Genomic DNA, 22,579 nt, shown 5'->3' on the forward strand with positions numbered 1-22,579 from the left:
CAGTTCGGATAAAAAAGAGATGGCATGATCTTGATCATGAAGAATTGTTGTTTTTTCTCTACACACACACATTTAATACCACACACACTGCATGTAATGATATGTGTACGGAGATGTTTTCCATGGAAGTTTTTTTTAAATTAAAAATCTGATTTTTCAATCCAAACCAGCTCAGGATCTTTCTTTAATAGCCCTACAGAGAAACTTCCACAATATGAATGATGCAGAAATTGCTTTTCAGATTTGCATGAATGATTTATTCTGCTTTGGTGAAAGGCAATTCACAGGGAGAGCACAGGCCAGATGACACCTCATTTGAGACAGAGAGAAGGGAAAATGACTTCTCCCTCCTACAGCACCGATGTCTGTTGGTGTGAACATTTCTCTTCTTTCCTCTGCTTTCTCCCACTGTGACACTGCTGACAGTGTCAGTGGAGTTTGTTCCACGTTAATGCTGATGGGAGGCTGGAACTGGATGATCTTCAAGGTCCCTTCCAATCCAAGCAATTCTTTGAGTCTGTAATGCTTGCAAAACCCATAGTCAAGCATGCTAGATTTCTCATGCAACAAACTCCCAGGGGCTTGAGACGAAACAGCCTTGTGCTTGAGAGAGCACTCAGAGCAGCAGCCAATGGCCCAAAGTTGATGGATGACCACCTGGATGACAGCTGCAGGGCACATACTATGGGGAGCCACAGTGTGGGGCAGTGGCAGACCACTAGCTGAACAGCTCGGTGGTTTTCTGGTGATTTCTACAGATTTATGGATGGAGTGGTAACAACAGGGTTAAAGCAGAGGCTGAGTTTTGTTAGCTCAGTACTGTACAAAACCCATGTTACTTGTTGCTACCTCTGGTATGGGAATTCCACACTAGCTGCTCCAGAGTCATATGTTGGCCACCACTCATCAAACTCCTTTCCAGGGGATCTAACCCAGGCATGCTGATGGTGAGAGCCCTATGGAGGACAGAGAATTACAGTCCCCCAGTGATGGTTTTACTATTGCACTGGGCACTTGTTGCAATTGATCTAAGCAAAGACTGCAATAGATAATTATATTCAGTCTCCCTTGCCTTGAGATTTCAACAGGGGAGGGTGTTTTTCATTTGCCATGTTAAAGTGACACATTGCAGTGCAATTCTCCGCTGCGCTGTGGCCATATTCCACCCAGTACTGGAGGTTTTTCAGGGCTAGATGGAGTGATTATCTTTATGTTTAAAGCTGCTGCATCTCATTCATCATTTTGTTGCATCATGCATGAACTTATCCTTTGAGATGAAAGTTGCTGTCACAGAAGACTATAGCATTAGTGTTTTGCTTCTTTGTTTTAATAAAAATTCCCAATAACTGGAGGATTTCCTTTATAATGAACAGCAGAAGAAAAATCTCTAACGACATCTGAAGGCTTTTTCAATAAAGAGGGGCGAAAGGCACATGAGTGCTCTGAAAGCAAATAGCATTCGTGCAGGGAGATGCTGATAGCCTAAAAGGTCTATATTCTGTTTCTGATCTGTATTGGATTCCTACATCAATTCAAAAAATAAAAGAAATCATGCAGGGGGAAACGAAGGGATGGTGTGATTTGGGAGAGCACCTCCTCCAGAGGTGGGACCTTGGACCTGTACTGCCTGCAGTGATGAGTCATGCCCAGCAGTGGGGTGACTCAGCAGAAAGGAGCGGGGCACTCTGGGAGATGTAGTCCCAGCTGTCAGCAATATTCTCTTTAACAATGAATACAACAGCAACAAAAGGAGAACAACCTGGGGAGTGAATTGGGATCCTCTGGGTTAAGAATGAACTATTCCCAGAGAAGTACAGGGCTTAGCAGATCCTTGGCTGTGGGGCCTCCAGAGATGGCTAGAATATAAATACTGAAGAAATAGAAGAAATACTTTTTGGAAAGTCTCCTCTCCTTTTTTTTTTTTTCTTTTTCCTTTCCCCTTTTTAAGAAACAACACCGTTCAGCTGTTAGTTTGCCAGATTTCTTTGCTCATTTGTTTTTCCCCCAACGTTGCACTGCAGTATCAAAATGTGCACACTGCACCGAAATTTCTCCCTTACCCGTCTCTATGAAAAATGTAGCACATTCATCATCGGAGGGAAAAAAGCCTGGTCTTTTGCACAAACAGGCTTTTGAGGAAATTGATTTATAAGGGGCGGGAAGCAAATGCAAGGCTTTTACTGCTGAAAGGTACCAGGAGTAATCAGCATGGTCAACAGAAGCAATTATACATGATGATAGTTTCAGAGGACCACTGCACGGGAGAGAATCATTTTTGGGGAGGAGAAGGGCACCAAAAGCTGCACTGCTGATGGAGTGAAAAGCTGAGAGGTGATTAAAAAAACCCACATCTCCCAGTTATCTTTTGGCAAAGAAAGAAGACAAGCAGGTATCCTGTGGATCATGATAGTGCAGTGCTGATAATTATTTTTATTAGGTGCTCAGTTTTGCTGTGCGACAAGTAAGACACGATCATCCATTTACCATCCATATAATGATCCCACCAACTAGATATTCTTTGCTAAGCAGTTAAGAATGAATTGCAGATTGTTAAATAATCGGAAAACTGTTATGCAAATATATATAGTCATATGAATTCATGTATATGAGCTTTGTACAATAGGCTCTAAATTATCTGCTTTGATAATTCTATGTAATACTGTGGATTATTTCTTCTTCTTAAATGTCTGTCTTTTCAAGCTTTTTTTTTTTTTAATTTTTCTTTTCCTTCTGAAAATGAGACAAAGATAAAAATTTTAAATAATGAGGAAAGGAGGAAAGATCATTTTGATAACTTACCAGGGCTGCGTTCTTCACTGACTGCACTGTGGGTTGGGGATGAGGGTTTGATCCAACTTGCGACCAGAAGCAGTGACCATCACTAGCACTATATCAGCTGTGGTTTTGCTCAGCAGTCTAAAATGAGAGACTCTTTGTCATCTCTGGGCAGCCTGCTCCAGCACTGCATTACCTCCAAGTGAAGTTTTCCAACAAGTCACTTGAACTTCTCAAGCTGACGGCTGTGTCTGTTATTCCTTGTTATATCATCTGTCTCTAATAAGAAGACTTTCTCCCCTTCATGTTTGTAACTATCTCTGAGAAGTGTCATTGGATTGCCCCTTGGCTTCTGTTTCATCAGATTAAAGAAGTGTAGATCCCTGCACCTGGCCTTTCAGGACCTGTGCTCAGGCCCCTGATCACCTCTATAGCTCTCAACTGTGCCCTCCCCAGTTTCTTAACAGCCATTTTTAATTGGGTGTCCCTAAAACTGGACATGTAACATCAGCAGTGCCAAGCAATAGGGAATATTTACTTCCCCTAATCTACTGGATTTAGCCCCATATGCAGTTTGCCATAAGGGTAGAGAGAACATGGTGTTGACCCACTTTTAGCAGGGTGCTCACCACAAACCTGGGACCATTTCAGCTGCTGTTGGCTGTTTCCAGGCTTGTGCTGATGTTGGGGTTGTTCTGCTCTGGCACAGAGCTTTGTGCTTTTCTTTATTGCACTTTATGAGGTTTGTGTTGGCCCACTCGTCGAGTTTCTCAAGGTCCCAGTGTGCCAAACAGTTTTCTGGTATCCAAAAAAATAGGCTATTTTCTACTGAGTTTGTTGGAACCATCTGTCTCTTCCACGTGAGGATGTCCCAGCCTGGCAATCAGAGTCTGAGCAAACTAATCTTGATTTGGAAAAAAAAAAAGAATGGTCATAAACAGAAAAAGAATCAGATTTTCTGTTCTGTGATGGGAGAAAAAAAACAACACCCAGATCTAACATAAAGTTTTTTATTATTATTATTATCAAGCAAAATCAAACAGAAATGAAATGATCACAAAACATTTAGCAGCATCTTTTTGGATCGGTTAGATTTTTTTCCTTTGCTCAAGCAGTCACATTTTTTCTGACTTTAACCCTGCAAAATATTTTGTTTTGTTTTCATTGTTCCATAAAGTGACTCATTTAACTTCAAATGAAGAAAAAAAAGTGTCTTTTATTTAAAAAAATGAGAGAGTAGGACATTTCAGTACAATGCAAACCATTCCATTGGGGATTTTCTTAAGCCTTTTTCCCCCCTTTTTTCATAATGACACAGCCACGGTGATTTGACTTCCAGCAACAAATAGCATTTTAGGAGCATCTGAAAAACAATTGAGATGAGCACTCTAGCTGAGGGTGATTACAGCTCCCTGCCTTTTGTTCACAATCCCCAGACTATACCCCTATGCCGCAGGGACTGTGCTGTTGTCTATCTCTACCCTGTACAAATTAACTGTATTATTTCACGGGTTTCATTTCCCATACTGTAGCAGCAATGGAAGTGGTGGGTTTCCTGGGGCAGGGTGACAGCCCAGTGGGTAACCAGCCACCAGCTCCCCTTAGCAGAGCTTTTGCACCCCATACGTCATCGCTGCTTCTCCATCCTGCGCATGAAACTCTTCAAAACTTCACTGCAGTCCTATGGTTTCATTTCTCCACATTCCTGTGCGTTCCAGATGAGTTCAAATCCTTCATGAAAAGGCTACCTAGCAACCACTTCCTGACCATTGCGAGCATCCACCAGCACTGGGGGAACGACTGGGACCTGCAGAACCGCTACAAGCTGCTGCAGAGCTCCTTGGAAGCCCAGCGCCAGAAGATCCAGCGCACTGCCCGCAAACTCTTCGGCCTCAGTGTCCGGTGTCGGCACAACCCCAACCACCAGCTGCCTAGAGAAAGGTAACCTTCATCCTTCACGGGGATGGGAGAGGTGCAGAGGGGCTGGGCTTGGTGACCTAAACCCTGCGGCGAAAGCGATTTGATGGAGGCATGGAGGTTTGGAGGTGGAAAACTTTGCAACCTGCATTGACCAGAAGCCTTGTGATGTTATTACACATGGAGAAGGCAGATTTTCCACTACGACAAAAATAACTATTGATATCCAATAGTCACCTCCTGCTGGCTCTTCTAGCCCTGCCCTATGGCCGAGTTTGTTTATTTCCCAATGCTTTTGTAGTACTGCATCTGTGGAGTTTTATTCAACATCTTGCTGTTTATTTCTACATTTTCTGGAATGAAATAACACTGAAAATCATGTGGAAAAGGAAGAGTCAGAGTGCCCTTTTCTTCCATGCATCTCTGGAAGAAGTCAGGCCAGGTTAACGCTAACTGGGTTTTAGTTCCTTTATTGCATATATATTCAAACTCAAGAGAAAATGAGCTGACTTTCGTGTCCTATTATCGTCCTGCCCACTGGCTGCTAAGCATGTTAAGTTTTTGTTTCACTGTGGTGAAGCTCAGGAAACTCTTCCAGGGATTCAGATCTCTTTAATTACCCAGAATTTTCATTTCCCTGGACAATGACTCGATGGTGTTACCATGGGTGAGGAGAAATATCTATTAAGTGTTTGTGAGAAGAAGTCTTTGGAGAACTTCCTGGAGGTGGCCCATTGCTGCCAATTGGCTCCAGTGCTACAAACAAGCCCATGGGTGGAGGAGCCACAAGCAAGTCCAGGCTTTATTTTGAGTTATGCCACAATAGCACTGAGCAGAGATCCCCGCTGCTCCAAGCATTCAGCTACATATGTCTTTAGCATTTCTCTTCTATTTTAAAAAGTCAGCCAGGCAGAAAGGGAGCCTCCAACTTGTATTATAGAATCTGGGGAAAGGAGGACAAAATGGATGATGGCAGCTGGGTTTTTTAACCGACTGATGTGCTTGATTTGTTTAAGTCAACACCACCAGGCATATTATCATTTCTTTTCTTATTTGTCATTCTGCATTCGTAGCTAGTCAGGGGAGGGGCTCGGTAGACAGCTCTGTGGTGGAAGAGGTATGCATTTCATTGCTCTTTTCACACAGCTTGGAAATACTCTAATTTTCTAATTGTTACGTACAGAACAACAGACACTTATCAAGCATGCCAGTGGCTTTGAAAGGATGGAAAGGTTCTATTAAGAGCAAGCCTCTCTCTCTTTTTTATACACATAATAGTGAGCCTACATTATATATTCAAAAGCAACATAAAAAAAAAGAAATAGGACTGTCGTCTATTACCCTCAGGGAAAGGATGATGTGGTATTTCCAGCAGAAATTAAAATTAGGGTTTTTTTTGCAATTAGGCTGATTTTTCCATGACCTTTGGTAGGAGCTAAAAATAGGAAATATAAATGTATATATTTGCTTATGTTTCACTTAAAAGCACCTTTTTGCAGCCAAGTTTGTTGGTTTAAAAAGGAAACCACTCCGCAGTTGTTAAAGCTTCAATATTGAATGAGCACCTCTAGTTGTATTTTAAAATTCTATACGTAAAATATAAGACCCAGAGGAGGGGGTTGATACGTGTTCTGGGCTCCAGCCATATTGTCATTAGTTACAAATACTCCTCCCAGCTGCTGAATGAAAGCAGTGGTGTCTACCTCACCACTCCATACAGAAAGCCCAAAGTTATCTCCACAGCAGCTAGTGCTGCTGGAACAGGGAAAGGTGAGTTTACAAAGGAGAACTGGTAGAATTAAATTCCCACCTTTCTTCTTGCAATTGAAAAAATAAAGAGAAGAGAAAGGAAAAGGAAAAGAGAACCTGTTCTGCTTGATGGTGGTTGGGTTGGGGTTTTTTTTGGTGTGTTTTATTGTTGTTGTTTTTGTGCAATAGGTTTCAAATGGTGAAACAGGACCTCTTGGCTCTTAGTTCCCAGCACTTCTAGGCGATTGCATGACTCCTGTGAGCATCTGCAAGAAACCACTTCAACTTAATGCTCACAGTTCTGCCTGGATGTTATTATTTTCATTTCAGTTTGGAGCATCAGATATTAAAGTTGGACGTAAAATTGCTTTCCATTCACATTTGTAGACACAGTTTTCTTTTTTATTAATTTCAAACGCTCTAGTACTTCATATTTAAATTGTTGGAGGTTTCAAACATTAAGAAAAATAACTCTTGCAGTGATATTAAGGGAGAGAAAGAGAAACTGATGACAGCTTAATGAAAGAGAAAATAATAAAGTCAATGGTGACTCTGCTACTGACTCTCAGCTCTCAAACAGTGGCTCTTTTCAGCTTCCTTCTGTCTTCTCTTGGTTACATTCACACAAGCCTGAGCCACCAAGGGCAGTATTTTAAGAAGTTGCCTCCTGTCAGCCCAAGGGCTCTGACTGGTTCTCTGTATATTCTTATCCTGTCCAAGCTGGAAGATAAAATGGGGTAATTTTACCATTTTTCCTCTCTCTCTCTATCACGCTTCCCATTGTCATGTTTGTAGCCAGTGCCCAGCTCTGCCCTGGATTCTGCATTTTCATTTAATTACATCCTTTATTGCTGCCATCAGCAGATGGTGGGTAGTTCTTTTCTTTGCTTTTGTCCTACTTGTGTCTTTGCTGAGCGCTAAGACGCGCACACACAAAACACTTCTTTCTGCAGATCTCCTTCCATCTTCCCTCCACTAAGTTGATCTGAGGAACAGGAAAATTACTAGTTTCAATTGCAAAATATCAACTGAAACTCCTTTCTTGTTTTGTTCTGCCAACAGTTGGTAAAAGATAAGGAAGAATAGCTCTTTTATTTTTTTTTCTTTTCTTTTTTATTTTTTCCTTTTTTTTTCTTCTTTTCTAGGACAGAACACGCCAACTGGATAGGATGTGGTCATCTTATTCCAATTTTACAGCATCCCTTCTGTACTGCTCATTTCACAAGAACTGAGTGGCATTATCAACACATGAAATCTGTGTCATAAAGCTTCAAACCTGCACTGCTCCAAGCAGAGCTGTCCAAGAAGCCAGGAAATGTCTTGGGCCCTTTTCCTAGGGATGAGGCTTTTCCATTGGCAGGAGAGTTCCAGCTCTGAGTGTAGGAAGGTGTCCCTGGCAGCCCTGTACCACAGGAGAAACCATTGCCCCTTCCTACATTCAAGGCTTCAGAGTCTTTGTGATAATTCTTTTTTTTTTCCCTCACTGTTTTTTTCTCAGTTTTCTCTGTGCTTCTTTTCTTCCTTTCCATTCCTCTGTCTTTCAGTTATTCCTTGTTTCAGTTTTCACCTTTCTCCATCCTTAAGCCTTCTGCATTTCTTGCCTATTTTTCCTTTTACCTGCACATTTTCCCCTCTTCTTTCCCTTTCAACTTCTGCTCCTCGATTATTTCTTTCCTTCCAGCACTTTCCCCTGTTTTACACACTCATCCCTCCTCTCACTCCCTCCCCCTAATCATCTTGCTGTTCTTTGCTGCTGTATCATTTAATGCCTTCTTTGATACAGCCTACAGCTTAATGATTATTCGGAGGTCAGGCGATGCAGGTGCCATGAATTTCACTAATCCAGCTCTGAGAGCCTCTGTCCATAATCACTCCTCCTGTTCTACAGGGACTGAATCCTAATTTGTCATTAGCCAGTCCTCTCACTGCAGTGCTACCAAGAACTTTTTGCCCAGAAGAGACAATGAAGTATTCATTAGCTGGGGGGAAGGCGGAGGGGAGGGAGCTGGACGAGGCTGAACGAGGCGTTCTGCTGGAGGCTGCAGAGAAAGGAGTTGCTGTGCTGAGATTTCCCTGGGAGGGGGGAGAAGGGGCAGTGAGGCAGCTTTGCGAGGCGGTGATACGAAAAGCAAACGTGGGTTATGGTGTCATTCATTAAGAGCTGATGCAGGGCTGTGGGACGCGGAGATGAGGGTGCTCATGGAGCGTTGATGGGAGTGGTGGGACCTAGGAATGGGCAAGCATGGCTGGAGGAGAGGCTGTAAGAGATTAATTAGCAGCAGATTTTTTTAAAGGAGAAGCTGTTCCAGCAGCTAGGTCTGATTTGCATGTTCTTTTCAGCTGCTTTTTGTACTGTGCACCATGAGCTGAGGTTACTATTGGCTTTGCCTCACCTCATTACAAAATTTGTTTTTGGGGAGTGGAGGAAATTGCCTGTGATATGGAGATGGGCGGCTGCCTCCTGCCAGCCTAGGAGTTACACTGCAATACCTGATAACACTTCAGCCTCTGGCACTGCTTTGTCAGCTCTGTTCCCATGGTTGAACTTTCTCACCACTACGCTGATGTCAGGAGGCTGAGCCAGTCTCAGCTCTTAGAGCAGCGTGAAGAGAAAGCCCTCAGATGATTGGAGCTAACTTATGGCTATTTCTTAGAGGGCTTTTGTTCTCTGTGGGAGAAATAAACACCAGATGTAGGATTTAGCCTAGAAGTAACCTGGAATAGTTCCCAAATGCTGTAGCAGGGCATCAGCACTCTGAGAACTCAGCTTCAGTTGTATCCCTAAAAGCACTATGACCATAGAAAGATGCCAACACCAAAGATTCTGGGAGGTTCTATGATGCTAATCCTCTCTTCTTCCTACCTGCAGGACAATACAGGAATGGCTTACCCGGGTCCAGTCCCTACTGTACTGCAATGAGAATGGGTTTTGGGGCACTTTTTTGGAAAGCCAGCGGAGCTGTGTTTGCCATGGTGGCACCAGCTTGTGCCAGCGTCCCATCCCTTGCATCATTGGGGGCAACAACAGCTGTGCCATGTGCAGCCTTGCCAACATCTCTCTCTGTGGCTCGTGCAACAAGGGCTATAAGCTTTATCGGGGCCGTTGCGAGCCTCAGAACGTAGACTCAGAGAGGAGTGAGCAATTCATCAGCTTCGAGACGGACTTGGACTTCCAGGACCTAGAGCTGAAGTACCTGCTGCAGAAAATGGACTCTCGCCTGTATGTGCATACCACCTTCATCAGCAACGAGATCCGCCTGGACACCTTCTTTGACCCCAGGTGGCGCAAACGCATGTCCCTCACCTTGAAGAGCAACAAGAACAGGATGGACTTCATCCACATGGTGATTGGGATCTCCATGCGCATCTGCCAGATGCGCAACAGCAGCCTGGACCCCATGTTCTTTGTCTACGTCAACCCGTTCAGCGGGAGTCACTCCGAGGGCTGGAACATGCCCTTCGGGGAGTACGGCTACCCACGCTGGGAGAAAATCCGCCTCCAAAACAGCCAGTGCTACAACTGGACCCTGCTGCTGGGCAACCGGTGGAAAACCTTTTTCGAGACCGTCCACATCTACCTACGCAGCCGGACACGGCTGCCCTCCCTGCTGCGAAATGAGACGGGCCAAGGGCCCGTGGACCTTTCTGACCCCAGCAAGCGCCAGTTCTATATCAAGATCTCGGACGTGCAGGTGTATGGCTACAGCCTGCGCTTCAACGCTGACCTTCTGCGCAGCGCCGTGCAGCAGGTCAACCAGTCGTACACGCAAGGTGGGCAGTTCTATTCTTCCTCCTCCGTCATGCTCTTGCTGCTGGATATTCGGGACCGAATCAATAGACTGGCACCTCCTGTGGCTCCGGGGAAACCCCAGCTGGATCTATTCTCTTGTATGCTCAAGCACCGCCTGAAGCTCACCAACAGTGAGATCATCCGTGTGAACCACGCTCTAGACCTGTACAACACTGAGATCCTCAAACAGTCAGACCAGATGACGGCCAAACTCTGCTAACCCGGACTTTTCAGTGGGACACGTGGGTGACTGATCCTTTTGCTGTAAAAAAATAAAAATAAAAGAGAAAAAAAAAAAAGGAAAAAAAAAGGAAAAAGAAAGGAAGAAAAGGGGGAAAAAAAAAGCAAAGAAGGGGGAAAAACAAAATTTGTAAAATGTAATTAATATACAAAAGAGAAAAAAAAGAGGAAATTCTTCATTTGTTGAAAACTAAACCCGTTCTAGCAGCTGTATAAAACTGTCAGGCATGTTTGTTATTTCTATAATCCGTCATAAAAGAGTAACACCTTACTCTCTCTTGACCTTGGAGGTGTTGCTTGCTAGTCCTCAGGGGCAGCAGGGTAAATAAATAAAGGGAGGAGCTGAGAAAGGGGCAAATTTCTGTAATGAACTGTAAAGATTTCTGCTATGCAGGTGCCAAGACAAAGAGACAAAAAACAAAAATATCAAAGCAAACAAACAAAGAAGAATTATATGTAAATGTACAAGAACTGCCATTATTCCTAGTGGGAGTAAATGGTTAAAGATAAAAGATATTTCTCCTGTTGAGATTTATGCCAGCTTTATGTTGAGTCATTCACCCAATCCGTGCTGAGCTTTGCTGAAGGACAGAAGGTGATGGCAGTCCTTTGAGGGTAAAGCAGATGCCTCATCAGGGGAAACACATCAGGTGGATGGGTGGATGCAGATCTGAGGTGGCTTTGCTTCAGCTTTTTCACCTTGGAAGACTTCTCACCAGAGGTAGTGTCAGCTCTTGCTGAAGGGAGGGATGTGCCAGGTCCCCTTTCATTACATCCCATGCCTGGCAGCAGGCTGCACTTGTCTTCAGTGAGGCCAGAGCTCTACTCCTGTAAAACTTCCTGAATCACTGCTCTTTAAGGTGTCTCAACAGCCAAAAATTGTGAAAGTCAAAATTATATTTCACACTGGAAAATCTTGAGTTAGAAGCAAACCTGAGTTTGGTTTCTAACCATGTTCTGGGATGTCTAATAACACTGGGAAACCATCATCACCACAAAAACCCGAAGTGCATTTTAAGAAAACATATTTCCAAGGAAACCTGGAGATGCTGAGGGGCACACAAGTTATCTTAGTTCTTTGGGAACGGAAAAAATCCTTTATATTTTCTTACGATTCTGTAGCTATGAAGAATATCCTTCTTTCACAGATTCTTTGTCCATAAAACAAACAAACAAACAGACAAAACCAAACAGAAAACAGATGAGAAAGATTTTATTACAATATCTCCAGAACTCACAAAAATCTGCTCTCAGTTTACAAAGATGAAGACAGATTTAAAAGGGTCGAGTTATCAGACAGACAAAAAAACCCTGAAATAACAAAAAGCAGTGTAAAATTCTACAGTGTGTGTGCATGTGTTTGGATATATATATTTTTAAATATAGGGTAGAGTGTATGAATGTAGGATCAGCCGAGCTGGGTGATAAAGCCTGAACAGAATGGGATGAAAACAGTGGGTTATTTCTATTAATTTCACTATTTTTAGTTAAAATTCTTTGTCAAAACTGCTAGTGATGGACAGTTCTGCCCTTCTAGAAGGAATAAACAAAACTCTCATCCTTCCGACTTCTAGGGCTGGAGGAGTGTCCTGTGGAAAAGTAGGACTGAGCAGGAGGCCTTGACCCTACACCCAATTCAGATCCAACTCAAGACTTAACATGGTGGTTCAGTCAAGCTCCAAACCGTGCGGGTTTTAACCTTATGTGTGGATTTTAGAATAACATCAGTTCTTCTGGAAAAGTGCTAAATGCATTGTGGTGTTACTCATACGACTCCAGGGACTTAGACAATTAAGTCTGGCTTCAGGTTTTGTTCAATTTGAGAGATTTTGGTTGATGCAAATCAAAGCTGGGAAGGAGTTAGATACCTTGAGGAAAATAAACATTCAATGAACTCTCCTGCGGAACTAATGATGGAGGGCATACAATAAACTACCTGTCTAGTTAGTAAAAAAACAAAACATAGAATCCTAGTCATAAAAGAGCACATCAGCCCTTGTCTGTCCACCAAAGGGAGGCGATACGCATGAGGCTGAAGAAGATTTGAGTGAATTAAACAAAGATGTTTCTAGGGACATTCATCCATTTCAGCTGGTAGTAACTTACTACTTCGTGTTTTCCCCAGCACACACTGAGATCTCTTTCTGACTTTACTGATCAGTCCCTCCAAGAGTCCGCAAGGTTGCCTTCTTCTTTATTTGTTCATTTCTTTGTTGGTTGGGTTTTTTTGTGGGTTTTTTTTTGTTTGTTTGTTTGATTTGATTTGTCTTTGTTTGCACAGCAGAGTTTCATGCTTACAGACCCCCACCATTCAAACATTTCTTTATAGCTGTGACATTTCAATGTCAGTTTTCCAGTAAGGGAAAATTCATTGGCAGCTGTGTGCATGGAAGCTAGTTTTAAGCAAATAGTGAAGAGTATTCATGGGAAATGAATGTCAAATTAGTAATTATGAGTGAAAATAATGTTCCTGACAGTTTCATCCATCCAAGCAGGGAATAGAAATATACTGTTTAATTTACATGTATGACCTGAGGAGCTGACACTGAAAAAGAACTATAGTTATTACTCTAAAAATACTGACTACTGCTTATGAGCAACCTATAGCCTGAGATGTAGTCTGCATTCAGTGATGGGATCTGTTCATGGCTGGGAATAGTGAATATACTCACATAAAGTGAAATTAATTCGATAAATTGCTTTCCTATGAGATAAGTATCCAGCTCTAGTGACTAGCAGCCAGAGAAGTTGCAATTAAGTCTCAGATCTCGTGGGTAACTAACAACACATTAGCTAAAACTTGCCCAGTGTTTGTGGGGCTGTTAGAGATCAAATTGATTGCTCTCATGTATTTCTAATGATGCCTGGGGATGACCAGCCCCAATTCTACTGGGCTTCAGCAAGGGCAACACCAGGAACTTTAAACAAGGCATTGGGAGCCAACAGAACTTGCTGTCCAGGCAAGACCAAAGCATGGCCAGCAGAGGGATTGCAGATGCATTGCCTGACATGGACAAGCATTTCCACCACAGCTGTGAGTGTCCTCTGCTTTTGGTGACAGAAACATATGTCTGAGTCCAGTTTACATAGTGCAGAAATTTTCATGCCCTACCTTCCAAACGTGAAACGTCCATAGTACCTCAAACAGAGCACACATCCTGCTTCCACTGCTCAGTCCCATCAGCCCTTGTAAGAAGAAGCTGTAACTACCAGGTCCAGAATCATATTTCACAGATTTGTTTTTGGGTATTTGATCTGCAAGCAATGCAGGCATCTCCTATACTGTCTGTGCTAAGACACGGTAGCTTAGATCACTCCAGAGAAGCCATACCATTGCTGCAATGGTATTAATGGCCTTTTGAGGGAGTTGTGTTCAAGTCCTCCACTTGGATAGAAAAATACTTTACAAGACAGTGTAAGATTGGAGGGTAATTAGTAGAGGAGAATTAAATTGCACTCAGAGAGTACTTTCACCTATAACATTAGGATCAGTAAGCAGTGTGGCTGGTAGGCATTGCTACATGGTACAGTGTTAAAAAGGGATCCTCAGACTTTTAGATGTGGGTAATCACTGTCTGACCGGATCAGAATGGAACTCAGCTCATTTCTCCCGTACAAGAGAGAGATAGGGAGCAAACTCTGAGATGGTCCACCCCAACTGATACTGGGGTGGTCCTACTGACTCATGGCAGATGCTTATCCCCTGCTGCAGTTAGGGACTCTGTGAAAGCTGAAGCTTCCAAAAAAAAAAAATATCAGAGAAATACAGAAAGAAAAGCCAGACAGCAGATGTCCTAAAGGCTAAGAATGGCAAAGACCAGCAGGTAGAGCAGACTCTACCTACTTTTAGCCCACAAATGCAGAAGAGTTCTGGGATCAGTTGCTTCCAGTCACATGAGAGAATGGACTAGGAGCTTATTAAGAAAAGTGCTTTTTAAAAGTTATTCAAATTTAGAGTTCCCAGCCGATGTGGCAGAAAGCAAAGGACGTCAGCAAATCTTATTAATATGCTGATGCTACGGCTTCAGAAGTGTACAGAATGCCCATTTGGATCAGGGCTAAGAGCACAGCATGGAGTTGCTATGGAGACGTGGGGAGGCCATTAATTAGCTCTCACATGAAATCATCAGGAAGAATTTAGACCTCAGCAGCTCTGCCCTCCTCAGAAGCCAAGGGCATGGCCCTGCTGACCCCCAGCCTTACCTCTGCAGCTCCAACAACCGTGTCCTGGAGCAGACATGTCCTGCCAGCATCAGAGGTGGGTGCACAAGGAGTAAGGGGGAAGTGACGATAGGAGCAAACATAGGATGGATGTTGTTCCATCACTTATTTTCCTCTTCTCAGAAAGTCTGTTTGCTGTTGCAGAAAAGAACACAAGAGATGTGCTGCCTTTGGGGCCAATGAGACTAATGACTGTGACCTCAAAAAAGTCAGGGCTGGCCACAAGGCTCTGACAAGCTCAGTTAGAGGTGTCAGTGTCTGCCTGGGTGAGCTGCACCCAAGAATGCCAATGCTTCTCAGTGCTATCCTGCTCCTCTGAGGAATTTCTGGCCACGTTAAGCCAGCGTTTCCCTTCCCCTGAGGGAAACATGGGCAAAGAAGGGAGGTTTGCTGGCCAGGTGCCCAACCTCCCCACAGAGCCAGATCCACCTCCAGCCCAGGCTGTGCGTGCATGTTCCATGACAGCTGTGACGGACTTCAGCTGCCATGCACAGGATGTGCTTTTTAGCCCACTTGCTGAAACACCACTCAGAAGGACGTTTGGCAGATGGCATCTCCTGCACTAGAGCACACTGCGAGATCCCCAGCCCGACTGCTCAGCTCTCAGCACTGAGTGGCAGCCCAGCCTGTGCACTCCTGTCTCCAGCTAAAGCACTTTCTTCAGTGAATCTCGTTGAAAGGGGAAATGGCACCAGGCTCAGGTGCTGCAGGTCCTTGTCTGAAAGCAGACAGAGGAGATGGAGATAGCAGTTGGGTGTCAGGGGAGAGGCACGAGGGAGATAAGACAGGGCATAAGGAGGTCATGAAGACATTTCCACACTCCTTCCAGCCTGGAGGGTTTGAAATGGACCTCCTGGACCCAGGCAGATCATGGTCTTTGTTCAAGATCCTTTCTCAGAACCACTTACCAGCTAAGTCCCTCCTGTCTTCTCTGCACTTTCTTCCAGTAATCTTTATTTTTCTGAGCCTAAAGCTAACTTCTCTGAGTGTCATCGGGATTATTAACCTTCTGTAAATTAAATAAACCTGAAAAACAACAAGGACTAAAAGCTCTATAAGAGAACCTGTTAGAAATTTCACCTCCCCGTCTTGAGTTTCCAAATTGTGACTTTTCCTGACATGAGATGGGTGTTTGATACGAGTCCACTGTTCAAGCAAAGGCAACTTTCCCTTTTTGTAAGAAGAAAAAAAACCAACTCAGTGCAATATGTGCTCCTGGGATGCCCGAAACTAACCTCACATTCAAAATCGCCAATAGCAATCCTGACCACCAGAAACAACTTTGTGCACTAAATACATCTCCACGGGGCTTGCAGATCCAGCCACACCATTCTGTGCCCTCATTATCAGTGGCGAGCGGTAGAGCAGTGCAACCACTGGGTGGTTCCCACTGCCCTCCAGTGCTTGCTTTCCTCAGAACACAGGCAGGAAAGAAATCTGACCTCGGAGAGAGATGCAGAGAAAACAGGCCATGGGTCCCTCCCCAGGAGAACTCCAAAAGGTATTACTGCTAGAAAAAATTATCACTGCAGCAAGAGCCTGCGGAGGAGAAGGATCTGGTTAGGTGACCCTGAAGAGATACAGTCAGGCACAAAAGAAATTGGATTAGTGACCTCACTGTGCAGGGAGGACTCTCTTACTCCCCAAACCAATCCTGTCACTGACCCTTCCCTCTCATCAGTTTTGGCTCAATAATGAACAGCACCAGCCCATGAGCTTCGTATGTGAGGCACACCCTGTAAGTACAGCTCAAAATAGTATCTTAATGCTATGGAAAAAACTCAAACAAATGTAACTGAACAAACAAAACAAAACAAACAGGAAAATCACAAGGACACCTATTAGGGATGCTTTAGCCAGAGGTGCACTGCTGTGAGATGTGCTGGCTGTTACCAGCACCACAGCCTGCAGCAGAAAATGGCCAACTGAATTATTTTGACTGAAATTCTAAAAGAAGCCTAAAAGAAAATAAATATCTATAAAAAGGAGAATTTAAAATTCACTATTTCTGATGGAAATAAGAGCTAAAATATGTTCCTTTTAAATTATCCAAGCCACACCCGGTTTCGAATACTTGTCATTCATCTCATCTAGAACATAGACTTGTCTAAGTGGGAAAAAGGAGTTCAGCTTTGATGGTTTTGCAGAGTGCTCAGATTCACTTTGAACAGGGTGTGCCAAGGGGATCTGAAGTCACGAGCTCTCAAAGATGCTGCCAGGAGCAGAGCAAAGAGCACCTGCTGCTGCTAAATGCAAGGAAGTCAAGAGACTCGATAGCACGAAGCCAGAAACACACTGCATATATATCATTTCTACATACAGTTGTGTATCCCATCCACTACTTGTTAGTCTCAGCCATCAGACTGTATCAACAGGAGGAGAGACAACAGGACAGGAGGTGTTATTCCAGATATGCTTTTATTTTCCCTGACAGTTCTGCTGTCTGAGTGCCCCGCTCTCATAAGCATTGATAGTGACCTTGAGAAAGATACACAGCGATGTGCCTCTGTGGTGTGGATTTAGTTTCAGTCTTGAGACATCCCAAATGCTCAGGTCAAGGCTGAAAGCACTGCCTTTGCCTGACTGTGGTGCAAAGAGAAGCCAGCAACAGAAATATTCTAGAGGCGAAACAATCCTTATTTCAGCCTGTTTTCTGGGGCAGGCTTCTTGACAACGTGCAGCATGTCTCTCTGAGCTAGGTTGTGGTGTAATTTAGGACTGAATCTTGTTCTGCAATGTGATGACAGGATCAGATTATACAAATGTCATGCAGCTAACAACTGAGATCTGGTTTTCAAGCTTCCCTAAGACACTTAGGGTTCTGTTAAGTCTCATTCCAGAGTGAGAAAAGAAAGCCTGGATATTGTCTGGGTTGGGATTAGGCACTAATTCTGAACTCACTGTGTTTTAGCAAACTACTGGATGAAGGGAGTTTGCTCCTGACTTACTCCTGGATATTTGGCAACCACCTCCATGCTTTCACTCTCTCTTGATATGAAAATCTAATCATATTCACTGCTCAAAATCAACTCCAGTGAAGACTAATGCAAAAGGCTCAGCCTAAGCAAGCAGCTTGCTCAGTAAATGTAGATAAGAAGCCCTTGTGGTTTGCTTTGAAAGTCAATAGACTTGGGTTTAGAAGGATTAGTGAGGAGCTCAGTCCTGTGTGGTGCTGAGCACTGTGAACTGCACTACTGGGTGTGTGCATGTATGAAAGGCAAAAGGACTGTCCAAAACCAGGAGATAAGATTGAGATGATGTATTTCTCTGTTTCAGAGCCAAAGCTCTGAGTAACAGGTAATGGGTGTTGAGCTTTAGGGGAATCCCAGATCTCAGGGATATAAAGGCCTGAGAGTTCTGAGATCCCAAAGCAACTTGCCAGCCTGAATTACTTTTCTTATTTCAGGGCTTGGGTTGGGTTTGGTCACTCCAGGCAGGGGACGTTAGACTGATATGAACTCTTACACCACACCCACAGCAACCAGTGAAGAACACAGCAAGTACCCAAATAGACACAAACTGTATCACTTCTTAATGAGAATTAATACCTCAGATGTGGCACTGGGGGACCTCAGTCATGCACCAAGACACCAGAGGGGATGGCATTTCACTGAGACATAACAAAAAAGAGACCTTGTTTCAAGAAGCATCTCAGGAGAACGCCAATTAAGACGAAAACACATTTGATACCAACTGAAGTACCCAATCATTTTTCAAGGGTCAGTCTCACAGAGGAGGACCTGTCCATCATCTGTTTCTTAGGGTATTTGCTGCCCTCTCTTCCCAGAGAATGTTGAACAGAAACGATTGCTTTTGTCTTTCTGCATCTCTTCCCATTTGCAAAGTGTTTTTTTCACTACTTTGATATTTCTCATGGGGTAAGGAGTGTTTTTTTTCTCAGCCCAATATTACTTGTGCATTCATCATAGGCCCCAGTTAATGAAAATACAAAAATAGGAAAACAAAAAATAAAAAAAAAGGTCAACTAGACAACAGCCACAATAAACCTGTCCAAAAAGTGTTCATTTCAGATGAGAAGGCAAAAGCAGACAGTGAAACAGCTGGATAGGGTCTCGTAGTGGCAAAGAAGAAAATACAGGTCTGAGTGCTCTGATCATACCCACCCCATGTCAGCACCCTTCAAAGTCTGCTCTTACAGAAGAGTCTATTGGGAGATGTAGGGCTTGTTGCCAGGGTGGAGGGAGATACGTAGCCAAAACTGTATCTACAGTACGTCTTCTTGCCTTTAGTTATCAGCAGTAAAATTGCCCAGATTTTTCTGAATTATCTGGCCAGAGGCAAGGTATTATACTTCAAGGTACACAGTTGCTCTAATGGACCTGGCATATCCTAACTTTCTGAGTTCACCTGTAAAACAATAATGTCATTTTCTTCTTCATTATGCATCACACATCAGTCTGACTGCTCATTAACAGCTTTGACCTGAATCTGTCACCTTACAACAAACTCCTGTAGGATTCCAGGTTTACTGCCATATAACTGCATTATTATACATGGAAGGCTGCAATAAGCTGATTACAAAAAAATATATTTTTTTTAAGACTTGAAATGTACTTTTCTGACATCAGATAAGTACAGAATAAACCTGAAACTTCACCCAAAATGCATTATGCAAAGAAATCTGTTGCTATAAAAACCACACAGGGCTCCCTTCATCGACTCCTCTGCATTGCCTTGGCTGCATGAGGAGCTCTGCTGTGGCAACTGTTAGTTTTTTACATGCCTTGAGTCAAACCACCCTGTCTGTTATTCAGTTAGTAAAAGACAACTGTCTTCCTAAGGAAGGCAGCTTTCTGGAAGAATATTTTGTGCATTGTGGAGGAAAAGTCCTAAAGTTAAAAATGAAAAGCACTGTCAAAGTGTAGGGTGGAAAGCAAACTCCCATCCCATTCTCTTTCAGCTTTGGGAATCTCAGGAAAGCCTTCTTGAAGGGGAACTGTGTTAAATGATTGAAAGAGGTAATTCCAGCAAGGGCTTCTCTGCTGGATTTTGATTACTTCATGCCAGATGAAACAGAGCTGGCCAAATGCTAAAGTGGAAGTGAAGTGTTTCAATAATTTCCCATAAAAAAAATGTCAACAAAATATTTTGCTGAATTTGCTCTTCTTTAAGAGAAAGCTGTTCAGCTGGGGAAAAAAATCCTTGGTCAGCTCCATCAGCAGAGTTGGCTGTGGGAAGCGAGGTTCATCACATCTGGGCTAATGGGCTGTGAAAAGTTGGCCTTGCTCATACTGCTCCTGAGAGGCCTCAAGAGCTCCTGGGAGAAAGGATTGAGCCCTGATTGCTCTGTCTCCTGTCTACACAGCTATAACTGTAGAATCATAGAGTGGTTTGGGTTGGAAGGGACCTTTAAGATTACGTAGTTCCATTCTCTGCTGTAGGCAGGGACACCTCCCTCTAGACGAGGTTGCTCAGAGCCCCATCCAGCCCAGCCTTGAATGCTGCCAGGGAAGGGGCATTCACAACCTTTCTGGGCAACCCATTCCAGAGCTCTCTGAACCGTTCCAACCCGGTGTCAGAGGTAGCAAGACAAAAAATAATCATAATAAAAGAAGAAGAATCAATATCTAAGAGAGAAATATGGCTTGTATAAAATTAAACAATAAGGTGTACATACATTATGATTTCCCATACACAGCTCAGCACAGAAGATATCTAGAAAGGGTTCATGATGGTGATGTGAGGAAATCTGTTCTGATAGTGGTGAAGAACTGTCCCGGGCAGAGAAAACCAAAGTTAATATACCTATGGACATCTACAATAGATCTATGAGCAATATATTCCATAAACTACTCTGATGTTTAGCTTGCAGGGAATGAGGTGATATCTCCAAAAGGAGTCAGCTATCTCATGGGATACAGCTTCCTAGGGTGCAAGACCTCAGAACAGAATAGTAGCACGTATGGCCAAGCAGAACAGTGCTTTCAGGAAAAAAAATAAAGAATTATGACAGTCATCTGCAGTATTTTACAGCAGGATTTTACAAGACAGTGCCCAACCTTAAAGGGAGAGATGGTATTTTGAGTTTTACATCTAAGCCATTGATAGTGGCAGGGTTTTGCAGTGTATGCCATACAATCAGGGAACAAAAGCACTAGCTATCTCTATTAATCAAAGCCCATCTTTTCAATCATTTATTGGGTTTTTCCTCTTGTTGCAATCAGGGACCAGCACAAGTTGAATTACAGTGTTCTTTATTAACTGGCACGGCTTGCTCCACCTTAATTAGTGCAGACCAGTGGAGCTAAGGTGAATGAGGTGAACATTAGATGCAATTTCATCATTGATGTTGAAAAGACAACCAGACCTCTACTTTTCTCTCTGTAAGTGCATGCCTTCCTTTTGTGAGATGATCAATAGCACTTCCACTGGAGGAGGTGGGCAAAGCACCTTTCAGAACTGATAATTGTGCAGGATCCAAATCTGTTCTAATAAAATTTTTCAAAACCCTGACAAAATTTCTACTGAAGGCCAGCTTTCCTAGGAGACCTATAATTATTGAGAGCAAAAGAGAAAAGAAATGAGAGTTACCAACCTGGTTCAGATAAATAGGACCAACTCAAACAAGGGATCTGAAAGACAGAGATATGGAAAATGAAGCAAGAGGGGAAAAAAACAATCATGATAATAAAAGAACAAGGATCAATATCTCTAAGAGGAAAAAAAACATTTAATTTTATACAAACCATAAGGTGTACACACATTCTGTGATTTCCCAGAGGTCTCCTGGACGATTCTTTTTCCTTGTTAAATTCGCATCTTTACACACTGCATCCCCAGCTCCTATCTCAGTGATACAAAATGTACATTCAGACCACAGGACATCCCAAGAGATTGATTCCCTTGATGCTGCTCTTCTTCTATCTTTGAAAGTCAAATATTTATCACTCGGCATCTTCTGTGTTTTGCTCTGATCCTTAAAAGAAAAAAAAAATCCCCTCTCTTTGCCCTCACTTGGGAAAACCACAAAGGCAGGGCAGCACCATCATCAGTGGAGTGGCCAGGAAGGATGCAGCTTAAAACTGCAGATAACATAAGATAGGAAAATGTCTCTCAAGCGTTTGTTACCCCAAAAAGGTGGCAATACATCAGTGTACTGAATTACTCACAAGCCCGGTGTCTGGGAGGGAAAAACACCAATTCAGGTTGACAGATACACTCAGACACCTTCCCATGCTTTTGAAAATATCTGCTATCTTCACAGCATTATGGCAGGGCATGACTTATGCTGAATCACTTTGAGGATACGGTCCCTTCTATGAAGGCTGGGGACCAAATATGGTTCTTTGCACACTCAGGTCAGTGCATCCCATGGTCTTCTCTAAGACATCCCTAAAGAATGTTTGTGGGATGCATGTTCTAAGTTTATCCCCATCTAAAGACGTTTGCCTTCCCCTAAATTTGAGTATAAGAAATGAAGGCAGTGGTCCTGTCTCCTTGCTGACAAAGTGCAACATTGAAAATCAGTGAAACTGCGTGGGGTAGTATGCAAAAAGGTCAAAAGTGAAAATAAAACCCCAGTGACGTCTCTCCCTCCTACCACAAATGCACACAACTCCTGTAGGAAGGAGACCTTTCCCCACCTGCCTGTGGAGGTTCAGCTTTTTGTCTCTTCCACTTAGCACAGAGGTGAGAGAAGAGCAGCCAAAATAAGACGATGAAACACAAGCCAAAGAAAGGAGGAAATGCCCACACAGCAAGAACTGAAAACTTCCTTAAATGTCCATATGGAAGCCAGCTCACTGAGGTAACCCCAATGATGGCAATAAGGACAGGAGGGAGACAAAAAAAGGGGGAAAAAAATCATTACATTGAAATCTCACTTGAAATAAGCAGGGGAACGTGGGTCTGTGCCAGTTGCAGCTC

At 43.3% G+C, this 22,579-nt stretch overlaps 1 protein-coding gene across 2 annotated transcripts in view; it reads left to right on the plus strand.

The window, feature by feature from the left end:
- Positions 1-11,327, plus strand: part of BRINP1 (BMP/retinoic acid inducible neural specific 1) — a 230,551-nt gene extending 219,224 nt beyond the window's left edge. For both annotated transcript variants that reach the window (XM_065737611.1, XM_065737609.1), the window contains 2 exons: positions 4,494-4,716; positions 9,311-11,327. In XM_065737611.1, the coding sequence (XP_065593683.1) occupies positions 4,494-4,716; positions 9,311-10,451 (1,364 nt within the window). In that variant the 3' untranslated portion in view covers positions 10,452-11,327. The remainder of the gene's footprint in view (positions 1-4,493; positions 4,717-9,310) is intronic.
- Positions 11,328-22,579: the final 11,252 nt, after the last annotated feature.

The sequence above is a fragment of the Cyrtonyx montezumae genome, unplaced genomic scaffold (assembly GCF_038088225.1).
Source record: "Cyrtonyx montezumae isolate F1298 unplaced genomic scaffold, pur_monq_1.0 scaffold_20, whole genome shotgun sequence".
NCBI classification, from domain to species: Eukaryota; Metazoa; Chordata; class Aves; order Galliformes; family Odontophoridae; genus Cyrtonyx; species Cyrtonyx montezumae.